General features: G+C 45.5%; 2 protein-coding genes across 2 annotated transcripts in view; both read left to right on the top strand.

Annotated features, from left to right (window-relative positions):
* The window catches only part of LOC144692089 (uncharacterized), a 981,581-nt gene that overhangs the window by 118,839 nt on the left and 850,515 nt on the right, over positions 1–12,227 (top strand). The gene's annotated exons all lie outside the window — the stretch shown is intronic.
* tesk1b (testis associated actin remodelling kinase 1b) overlaps positions 1–12,227 on the top strand; it is a 147,409-nt gene that overhangs the window by 53,619 nt on the left and 81,563 nt on the right. Inside the window, exon 2 of the mRNA XM_078560556.1 lies at positions 888–1,009. Coding sequence (XP_078416682.1) covers positions 888–1,009 — 122 coding nt within the window. The remainder of the gene's footprint in view (positions 1–887; positions 1,010–12,227) is intronic.

Here is a 12,227-nt window from a genome sequence, read left to right as displayed (position 1 = left end):
AGATGTTAATGAGGAGGACTTTGCAGGGTCAACAGGGTAAGTTGTGCATTTTTCGTTTCCGGTTCCTCAGCCAATGCCGGGTGATCTGTCCGGTTTAATTTTTTCTTTTGGAGAAATATTCTTTATTCATAAAATATCTGAAAGATCATTACAAAACATTTAAAAATGGCCATCACAATAAGTGCAATCATATTCAAGTTTTCGACATCGAACATGAGGTGCTTCAATACAATCAATGAACATTACAGACATTTCAACACAGTCATTATAGACAGTCAGACAGTGCAGTGCTATTTAAGTTATCTACATAGATCATGTTCCACTCTGAGGTGCTTCAATACAATTGCGATACATGTAGTATTCGCTGTATACGTTCATTGTGAGTCATACAGTCTGAGGGGTCTATATAATTCCGATTTAATTCTTATTCAGCTTTTCATAGCGGTTCGATATAACTGAGTGGCTTGCTAGGGCTTTTCAGAGGACAGTTCAGCCACATTTCTCTGGGTCTGGAGTCACATGTAGGCCAGATCAGGTCAGGACAGCAAATTTCCTTCCCTGAACCAGATGGGTTTTTACATCAATTCAGTAGTTTCCTGATCACCATGACTGTGACTAGCTTTTTATTCTAGGTTTATTGATGAATTGCATTTAAATTCCCCCAGCTGCATGGTGGGATTTGAACTCGTGTCTCCAGATCATAGTCAGGGCCTCTGGATTACTAGTCCAGTAACGTAACCACCACGCTCCCCTTCCCTCTTGCTGCACAGCTTTACACATGGTTGACGTGTTTCAGATGGTGTCTGGTTGTCCTAATACTTTAGCCAGGTTCTGATTTGGTGGCCTTTGGTGGGGGTCCTGGATTAACAGTCTGCGTCTCTCCTCAGGTCCGACACCGAATATCTGGGCAGGTGATGGTCCTCAAGATGAACAAGCTGCCGAGTAACCGTGCCAACATGCTACGTGAGGTGCAACTGATGAACCGGCTCTCGCACCCCAACATCCTGCGGTGAGCCCTTTGCTGCTCATTTCTCCCTCTTTATCTCTCCGTCACACTCCACCTCTCCTAAAACCTCCTCTGAAATCTACCTCTACCATTGTGCCTTTTGTTCTGAATCTGATCTCGAGTTGTTGGCGTCACTAGTAAGATCAGCATTTACATCCCAAGTCTAGCTACCCTTCAGAAGGTGGTGGTGGGTCCTCTTGAATCTCTTGTGGTGTAGGTACACCAACAGTGCCGTTCCGGAGGAAGGACAAGCATTTTGACTCAGCAACAATGAAGAAATGACCACTATGTGTCAAAGTTGGGATGGTGTGTGACTTCGAGGAGAATTTGGAGGTGATGGCCTTCCCATGCACCCACTGTCCCTTGTCTTTCCAGGACATGGAGATTGCAGGTTTGGAATCTGCTGCCTTTGGCCACTCACCCAACTCTATCCCCTCTGCTGATTAGTGTAATTTCTTTGATAATATTTGGTGTGTTTTTTATTCAATCTGCCTTATTATTTCTCATGCCAACAGGAATCTCTTCTCTCAGGAAGTTGCGAATATTTGGAGTCCTGTACTCCAGAGAGCAGGAGGCTGAGTCCTTGAATACATTCAAGTTTGAGATAGACAGATTTTTGAACTGTAAGGGAATCAAGGGTTATGGGGATCAGGCAGGATAGTGAAGTTGAGGTCAATATCCAATCAGCCAGGATATCATTGAATGATGAAGCAGACTCAAAGATCTAAATGGCCTGCTCCTGCTCCTAATTCTTAAGTTCTTATGATCTGCTCAAACATCATTCCTATACTCACTGACCCGAGTTGGCTCCTGATCCCCAGATTCTCCAAAGTAAAGTTCTCATTTTTCTGTTTCAATCCCTGTCCTCATGCTTTCCTATCTCTGCAATCTACCCCCAGCCCTACAACACCATCTGACTCAACTTTCTATTCACCTGACTCTGGCCTGTTGTGCATCTCCCACTTCCCTCACCCTACCACTAGTGGCTGTGCCTTCAGTCATTTAAACCCCACACTCTGGAGTTCCCTAAATCCCTCTGCGTCTCCACCTTCCCTCTCTTATCTCTCTCCTTTTGACTCCTGGGGTAGAATTTTATGGTCCCTTGCTGGCGGGTTTGTAGATGGGGAGGGCCTGTAAAATGCCCCGGATGGCCTTTCCACTGCCCTCCTGCCTGCCCCGGCCCTTTACATGGGTGGGCGAGGCCTAGGACGGCCTGTCACACTCGCCCCAATTGAAGGCCAATTATTGGCTACTTAAGGGCTGCTTCCTGCCCAGCCTCAATTTTGAGGTTGGCGGGAGGAGGTCGGGTACGGAAGAGAAGCACGGCAGGTTACCCTGCTTAGGCCTTGCGTGGGAAGGGGAGGGCCCTCCATCTCTGGCCCCATTTCCCGACTGGCCCCCACCTCTCACAAGATCTGTCCCTCTCCCCACCACCTCCCGCCACCCAAACCTCCAACCCAAACCTCACCATCAAGCCCCCCAACTCTCATCTCCTTTCTCAGAGCCTCCCTTTCTGTCCCTGTCATGACACCCTCCTGGCACTTAGCTTCATCCTGGTTCCAGCACTGACTCATAGGGCTGCTTGTAGTCCCAACAGTGGCTACTGCTCCCGGTCACATCTGAGGCGAGACTTCCTCCTAAGTAAGCGGTAGAGGTCCCACCTGCAGCCAGTAAATGGCTATGGGACAGCCGACATCAGCAGGAATGCATTCGCCACCAAATCTCTGGGTGAGAGGGCAGGAAATCTCACCATCCTTTAAATTCTGCCCAAAGGCTTGCATTTATGTAGTGCCTTTTTTTGATCTTAGGCCATTCCAAAGTTTTATGTCCACCTGAGGGCTGATTAGGCCTAGGTTTAGAGTCTCGTCCATAAACTGACACCTCTGACAGTGCTGCACTTCCCTTGCAGGGGTGTGTCAGCCTTGATTTTTGTGCTCAAGTCCTGTACAGGAACTTGAACTCATAACCTTCTGACTCATGTGAGAGTGCTACCCACTGAGCCATGGCTGACAAACTGCTGGGACAGTCCCAACTCCATAGCAGTCCCTTGCATCTGAAGGAAGGGAAGGGAAAGGGAAGGGAAATCCAATCAGTAAGACCAAGGAAAAATAATGGGAGCAATGAAGAAGATGGAAAAGGAGATAAAGAAAGACAGAGAGGCCCCGCATTTCAGTAGCGCCTTTCACAACCTCAGGACACCGTGAAGCACTTTATAGACAATGAAGTACTTTTTGTAGTGTATTGTAATCTAGGAAACGTGGCAGCCAATTGATGCGCAGCATGATCCCACAAGCAGCAAATGTAATAAATGACCAGATAATCTGTTTTTTACTGATGTCGGTTGAGGGTTAAATATTGGCCAAAGTACCAGGCAGAAGTCCCCTGCTCTTCTTCGAAAATAGTGCTGTGGGGATCCTTTATGGCCACCTAAGAGGGCTGGCAGGGCCTATGTTTAACGTCTCGTCTGAAACACCGCACCTCTGACAGTGTAGCACTCCCTCAGTACTGCAGTGAAGGGTCAGCCTGGATTTACATGAGGGGAAAGAACTTATATTCAACAGGTGCGGAAGGGCAGAGAGACTTTTTAAGATATAATTTCACACTGTTAGTTAGGGGTGATTGGCAGTTTTGTTTGAAGGAAAAAATCAAGTTTTTCCCTTCACTATTTTGATAGATGTGTTAACATGTTTATAATAAGAGGTTAATTTGGTCTGTTCTTGATAAGTGTTCACATGTTAAAACCATGGACAGTACTTTCTATCCTTGTATGTTCTCAGATCACAGGGCTCTAACATATGAACATGCTTTATTTTACCAGCATATACTTCTTCTCTGTAGACTAAATGACAACACTGCGTTACAGAGATATAGTCACACTTTATATCGGAGCTGTGAGCCAGAACCAGGCTGTGAGTGTAATGAAATCCTCTCCACAGAGCTCAGATTTCCTGCTGTGATTTATAAAATTGACAAAGTGTTTCAAATTGCCAGTCACAGCAGCCGTCTCAGGACCTCCCTCTCCTCGGGTGCCGGATGTTTGTGAAGGGTAGAACAGGTGTTAACTAAAGTATCTGCCATGGCTTAGTGAGTAGCACTCTCGTCACGTGTTGTCGGAAGGTTTCAGGGACTTGAGCCCATAATCCCGGCTGACATTCCCAGTGCAGTAATGAAGGGGTGCTGCACTGTCAGATGTGCCATCTTTCGGATAAGACATTAAACCGAGGGCCCCCCCGTCCCCACAGATGCTGTGGCACTATTTTCTAAGAAGGGCACGGGAGTTGTCCCCAGTGTCCTGGCCAATATTTACACCTTAACCAACAACACTAAAAAGGAGGTGATTTGGTCATTATCACTTTGTTTGTGGGAACTTGCTGTGCATAGTTTGGCTAATGCTTTTCCTACATTAGAGCATGAGGAAAAGCTTTTTCACACAGCAAGTGGTTAAGGTCTAGAATGCACTGCCCGAGAATGTGGTGGAGGCAGGTCCAATTGAGGCATTCAAAAGGGAATTTGATAATTATCTGGACTACTCTGTCCAGACCCCTCATGATTTTGAAAACTTCTATCAAGTCTCCTCTTAGCCTTCTCCTCTCCAAGGAACATAGTCCCAACTTCTCCAATCTTTCCTCATAACTGAAGTGTCTCATCCCTGGAACCATTCTCATAAACCTCCTCTGCACTCTCTCGAATGCATTCACATCCTTCCTATAGTGTGGCGCCCAGAACTGTCCACAATACTCTAGCTGAGGCCTAACCAGTGTCCAATATAAGTCCATCATAACCTCCGTGCTCTTGTACTCTATGCCCTTATTAATGAAGCTTAGAATATTGTATGCTTTAGAAACAGCTCTTTCTACCTGTCCTGCCACCCTTAATGACTTATGTACCTATACATCTGCACACCCTTTAGAATAATATCCTTTATTTTATAATGTCTCTCCATGTTCTTTGTACCAATACTACAGAAACATGTTGATGGATTAAGTGAATGGACAAAATTGAGGCAAAGGCAATTTTAAAAAACTTCTCCCACAGCTATGGGCTTCGCTAGGCCAGCATTTTTATTGCCCATTCCTAATTGTCCTTGAGAAGGTGGTGGTGAGCTGCCTTCTTGAACCGCTGCAGTCCATGTGGTATAGGCACACCCATAGTGCTGTTTGTGGGGGCAGAGGGGAGTTCCAGGATTTTGACCCAGCAACAGAGAAGCAAATGAGATCATCCACTTTGGACCTAAAAAGGAAGAACAAGGCCCTTTCTAAATAGTGAAAAGGTGAAAACAGTGGCCGTTCAAAGAAACATGGGGCTCCAGGTATACTGATTATTTAAATGTCATGAACAGGTACAGAAAACAATCAAAAAGGTTAATGGAATGCTGGCCTTCATCTTCTCACCGTGTTCCTCAAACCCTCTCATTATCTACGGACCCGTAATTCCCAATTTTAACTTGGGGTGGTGGGAATGAGATGTGCAGAGGAGGGGAGTGAGGTGTGTGAAGTGGTGAGGTATGCAAGTTTGGGGTGGGTAGTGAGATGTGCGGATGGTGAGAGATGTGTGAGGGTGTTAGATGCTCTGGGGGAAGGAAGCAGGAAGTACTCTTGTTGGGCCCAGGCTATAAGATAAGTGATAGGGTTGGGGACCATCCCCAGAGATGATTGGGGTCAGGGCGAGTGGGAGGGACGCCGAGGGCATAGTATAAACCTTGCAAAAGTTAAACAATTGAAGTTCAATCCTCCTAGCCGTTAGGTCTCACTGACAGTTCTGGTACTGGGATTCACTTCTGTGACCAGCAGTTAAAGCCACAATGGGGTCTGAATAATGTCATCGGGCTCTCATGTCAAGGTATCATCGATGCCCCTATCTACCTGCTTCATAATTAGAATTGGTCAGGGTTAAAATGGTGGGGCAAAGGGAAGGCAATAGAAATTGTCTGAAGGTCAGTTATCTTCCCCCCCGCACCAGTTCCTGCCAATCAGGCATGGTTAAAATTGGGCCTGACACAACCTGAATTCTTGACATACCAATTTTAAATGGAGAATTCCAGAAATAATAATAACAATGCCACCCATCCACCACCTTAAATAATCACTCCCTCCATCACCAACACACAGTAGCAGCAGTGTGCACCATCTACAAGATGCACAACACAACTCACCAAGACTCCTTCAACAGCACCTTCCAAACCCACAACCGCTACCACCTAGAAGGACAGCAGATGCATGGCAATACCACCACCTGCAAGTTCCCCTCCAAGTCACGCACCATCCTGACTTGGAACTATATTGCCATTCCTTCACTGCCCCTGGGTCAAAACTCTGAAAATCCTTTCCTAACAGCACTGTGGATATTCTGCGCCACATGGACTGCGGCGGTTCAAGAAGGCGGCTCACCAGCACCTTTTCAAAGGCAACTAGGATTGGGCAATAAATGCTGGTTTTGGTAGCGATGGCCACATCCCATGAACGAATAAATAAAAACAAATAAGGAGTGTGAGGTTTGATGAAGGACCTTCACTCGACACCTTAACCCATCAGTTCCTTCACTACCGGGTGCATGGGGCCTGTTCTTATTTTATGTCCATATGTAGTATTTACAGCACAGAAACAGGCCATTCTGCCCAACTGTTCGATGCCTGCATTCATGCTTCACAAAAGCTTCCTCCCATCCTAATTTCAACTAAGCCTATCATCATAACCTTCTATTCCCTTCTCCCCCACATATTTGTCATATTTGTCCATCTTCCTCAAAAATGCATCTATACTATTTGCCTCAACTACTCCTTGTGGTGGATTTGCACACTCGAAGCACTCACTGGGTAAAGAAGTTTCTCCTGAATTCCCCATTGGACTTGTTGGTGACTGTTGTATGTGTTTGGCCCCTAGCCTTCATCCCCCCACAACTGACAATGGTGGACTTTTCCCAACTCGCCGCAGGTTTTGTGGCGGGCGGGAGTGGAGAATCCAGCAGCGGTCAAGAAGTCAGAAAGCCTCTGGCCTAAAAGTTTGTGATTCTGCCAATGGTGGGTTAATGATGGGTTGTTTATCTCACTGCCTAGTGGCGTGAACGCCACTTACATTCATTACCATCTCATGAATGCTCATAAAAACAGCTGCTTGCCTTCCAATCTTGCGTCACACTAGCAGGAATTTACGTTGGCCTGAAACGCGTTTGAAAAGCAGTGGCATGCACATGTTGGACCTCTGTTCCCTCGTGACTTCAAGTTGAGTGCAACATACACAGCCTACTTGCTATAGCGCTGCGCTGGTCTTGTTGTAATGAATGCCACACTGCTGGGGCTGTAGGGTTGGTCTGCTTCTGCACTTTGCCTATGCTGCCCAGAAGGACACCACCGTGCTGCGGTACTCATGCTGGCCTTCACTTTCAGACTTGACCAGTACTGAGGCCAGGGTTGGGGAGTACAGGGGCCTTCTGCTCCCAGTGGCTGACACCATTGTCCGCAAAGACACCACTGGGCAGTGGTACTCGGACAGAACTCCACTTTCAGAAACAAGCATTTTGACTCGGGGTGGGGTGTGAGGAGAGGATGGGGATGACCAACACAAGGGGGGCAATGGGGAAGGAAGGCTATACAAGGGCTGTGAGGGGAGCATGGGGGCACATATGAACAAGGGGCAGGAGTAGGCCATTCAGCCCCTCGAGCCTACTCTGCCATTTCATAAGATCATGGCTGATCTGATAGTAACCCCAAATCTGAATCCTACCTACCACCCCTTTGATTACCAAGAATCTATCCACCTCTGCCTTAAAAATATTCAAAGACTCTGCTTCCACCAGGAAGAGAGTTCCAAAGACTCTCAACCCTCTGAGAGAAAAAATTTCACCTCATCTCCGTTTTAAATGGGCAACCCCTTATTTTTAAACAGTGACTCCTGGCTCTAGATTCTCCCACAAGAGGAAACATCCTCTCCACATCCATCCTGTCAAGATTCCTCAGGATCTTATATATTTGAATTGAGTGTCTCTTACTCTTTTAAACTCCAGCGGATACAAGCCTAGCCTGTCCAACCTCTCCTCATAAGACAACCCACCCATTCCAGGTATAAGTCTGGTAAACCTTCTCTGAACTGCTTCCAACACATTTACATCCTTCCTTAAATAAGGTGACCAATACTGTACACAGTACTCCAGAAATGGTCTCACCAGTGCTTTGTATAACTGAAGCATAACATCCCTACTTTTGATTTCAATTCCCCTTGCAATAAATGATAACATTCTATTAGCTTTCTTAATTACTTGCTGTACTTACATACTAGTCTTTTGCGATTCATGCACTAAGCCACCCAGATCCCTTTGTATCTCGGAGCTCTGCAATTTCTCACCTTTTAGATAATATGTCTCCCTTTTATTCTTCCTGCCAAAATGGACAATTTCATATTTTCCCACATTATAGTCCATTTTCCAGATCTTTGCCCACTCACAACTTATCTATATCCTTTTGTAGCCTCCTTATGTCCTCTTCACAACTTACTTTCCTACCTATCTTTGTGTCATCTGAAAATTTGGCAACCATGTCATCCATCCTTTCATTCAAGTCATTTATATAAATTGTAAACAGTTGAGGTCCCGGCACTGATCTCTGTAGCACACCACTTCTTGCCAACCTGAAAAAGACCCATTTATGCCTACTCTCTGCTTCCTGTTAGCGAGCCAATCCTCTATCCATGCCAATACATTGCCCCTTATACCATGAGCTTTTATTTTCCGCAATAACCTTTGATGTGGCACTTCATCAAATGCCTCTGGAAATCTAAGTACAGCACATCCACTCACAGTCCTTTTACCCACAGCACACGTTAGTTCCTCAAAGAACTCCAATAAGTTGGTTAAACATGATTTCCCTTTCACAAAACCATGTTGACTCTGCCTCATTACCTTGAACTTATCCAAGAGCCCTGCTTTAGCTTCTTTAATAACAGTTTCTAACATTTTTCCTGTGACATACGTTAAGCTAACTGGCCTGTAGTTTCCCGCATTCTGTCTCCCTCACGTTTTGAATAATAGGTTACATTTGCTATCTTCCAATCTAATGGGACCTTCCCCAAATCTAGGGAATTTTGGAACATTAAAACCAATCCATCAACTATCTCACTAGCCACTTCTTTTAAGTCCCTAGGATGAAGTCCATCAGGATCCGGGCACCTGTCAGCCCACAGCTCCAGAAATTTACTCAGTACCACTCCTCTGGTGATTGTAATTTTCCTGAGTTCCTCCCTCCCTTCAATTTCCTGATTTATAGCTGCTTCTGGAATGTTACGTGTATCATTTATCATGAAGACTGATACCAAGTACCTGTTCAACTCATCTGCCATTTCTTTGTTTTCTATTATCAATTCTCCAGACGTACCTTTTATTGGACCAACGCTCACGTTGTTAACTCATTTCTTTTTTCAATATTAATAGAACCTCTTGCTATCTGATTTTATATTTCAGGCTAGGTTTCTCTCGTATTCTAATTCTTCCCTCCTTATTAATCTTTTAGTCTTCCTTTGGGGTTCCTTATATGCTGTTCAATCTTCTGGCCTTCTACCTATCTTTCCAGAATTATATAACTATTCTTTAAGTTTGACACTATCTTTAACCTTTCTAGTTAACCACGGGTGGTGTGTCTGTCCCTTGGACTTATTCTTACTTGTTGGAATGTATCTATTCAGTGTATTCTGAAATAACCCCTTAAATGTTTGCCACTGCATCACTATGAACCTATCCATTAACCTAATTTTCCATAAGACCATAAGACGTAGGAGCAGAAGAAGGCCATTCGGCCTACTGAGTCTGCTCCGCCATTCAACGAGATCATGGCTGATCTGATAATCCTTAACTCTACTTTCCTGCCTTTTCCCCGTAACCCTTGATTCCCTTACTGATTAAAAATCTGTCTATCTCAGCCTTGAATATACTTAATGACCCAGCCTCAATAGCCCTCTACAGTAAAGAATTCCACAGATTCACTACTCTTTGAGAGAAATTCCTCCCCATCTCTGTCTTAAATGGGCGACCCCTTACTCTGAGATCTCCCACAAGAGGAAACAACGTCTCAGCATCTACCCTGTCAAGCCCCCTAAGAATCTTATATGTTTCAATAAGGTCGCCTCTCATTCTTCTAAACTCCACTGAGTACAGGCCCAACCTACTCAACCTCTCCTCATAAGAGAATCCCTCCATACCCGGGATCAACCTAGTGAATCTTTTCTAGGCTGCCTCTAATGTCAGTACATCTTTCCTTAGATAAGGGGACCAAAACTGTTCACAGTATTCTAGGTGTGGTCTAACTAGTGCCTGGTATAGTTTTAGCAAGACTTCCCTATTTTTATACTCCATTCCCTTTGAAATAAAGGGCAACATTCTATTTGCCTTCTCTATTACGTATTGAACTTGTATGTTAGCTTTTTGTGATTAATGCATGAGGATCCCCAAATCCCTCTGTGCTGCAGCTTTCTGCAGTCTTTCTCCATTTAAATAATATTCAGCTCCTCTATTCTTCCTGCCAAAGTGCATAACCTCACGTTTTCCCACATTATATTCCATCTGCCAAGTTTTTGCCCACTCACTTAACCTGTCTTTACCCCTCTGTAGACTCTGTGTCATCTTCACCGCTTGCCTTCCCACCTATTTTTGTGTCATCCGCAAACTTAGCGATAATGCATTCATTTCACCCATCTAATTCTTTAATATATATTGTAAATAATAGTGGCCCCAGCACTGATCCTTGTGGCACTCCACGAGCTACAGGTTGTCATCCTGAAAATGTCCCCCTCATCCCAACTCTCTGTCTTCTATTAGTTAGCCAATCCTCTATCCATGCTAATATACTACCCCCAACACCATGGGCTTTTATCTTATTAAGTAGCCTTATGTGTAGTACCTTATCGAACGCCTTTTGGAAATTCAAATATATTACATCTACTGGTTCCCCTTTATCTATCTTGCTTGTTACCTCCTCAAAGAATTCTAATAAAATTGTCAGGTATGATTTCCCCTTCATGAAGCCATGCTGATTCTGCTTGGTTATATTATGCATTTCTAAATGCTCTGCTATTACATCGTTTATAATAGACTCTAACATTTTCCCAATGTCGAATGTTAAGCTAACTGGCCTATAGTTACTTGTATTTTGTCTCCCTCACATTTTGAATAAGGGTGTTACATTGGCAGTTTTCCAATCCGCTGGGACTTTTCCAGAATCTAAGGATCCTTGGAAGATTACGACCAGTGCATCCACTATCTCTGCAGCTATTTCCTTTAATATCCTAGGATGCAACCCATCAGGTCCAGGGGATCTATCGGCCTTTGGCCCCATTAGTTTCCCTAGTACTTTTTCTCTAGTGATAGTTATTGTATTTATTTCCTTCCCCCCTCTTTTGCCCCTTGATTATTTAGAATTTTTGGTATGCTATTAGTCTTTACTACCGTTAAGGCTGATGCAAAGTATTTATTCAACTCCTCTGCCATTTCCTGGTTCCCCATTATTATTTCTCCAGCCTCATTCTCTAAGCGGCCTATGTTCACTTTGGCCTCTCTCTTCCTTTTTATGGGCAGAATTTTGCCCTCGTTGAGTGTGCTCGGCGGGGGCGAGTGGGAGCGACTGCGAAACAGACTGCTGCCCGCGATCGGGCTGCACCGTGATTTCACTGTGGCAGCCCAATTAAGGCCCGCCCAGCATGACCGCTGGCTGCAGAATGTTTGAGAGGGGGTGGGAGGGGCCTTGTCAGCTGCTGGGTCCAATGGTGACCTGGCGGCTGGCTCAAAAACGGCGCAGGCAGCTGCAGGGACGCTGCTGGCGTCAGAATTGCTGCGACGACATGGCTGCAAACGAAGATGTAGACACCGGGCAAGAGGTGAGGCCGGCTGGGCACATGGCCTCCCATTTTTTGAATGACACCCTTGCTGCCCTCCTGGAGGAGGTGGCTGCTGGAAGGGGACACCCTTGTCCCCAGAGATGGGACGAGGAGGCCACTGCACCTCACAAAGAGGGCATGGAAGGAGATGGCAACTTGGGTGAGCAGCCACGGCGTGGTGCAGCGCACCTGGGTACAGTGCCAGAAGCACTTCAATGACCTGTTGCGCTGATGAAGGGTGAGTACCGTGTTGGCGTGGGTCAGTGTGTTGAAGTGTTTTGGGCTGGCCATCCCCCCCGTGGAGCTCCGGGGTGTTAGAGTCTGAGTGCCAACAGTCAATGGCGCTGGAGCTGGCCAAGGGGGTGAGT

This window comes from Cetorhinus maximus, chromosome 2, assembly GCF_964194155.1.
Source record: "Cetorhinus maximus chromosome 2, sCetMax3.hap1.1, whole genome shotgun sequence".
In the NCBI taxonomy this organism is placed as follows: Eukaryota; Metazoa; Chordata; class Chondrichthyes; order Lamniformes; family Cetorhinidae; genus Cetorhinus; species Cetorhinus maximus.
This window is presented reverse-complemented; position numbering and strand designations above follow the sequence as displayed.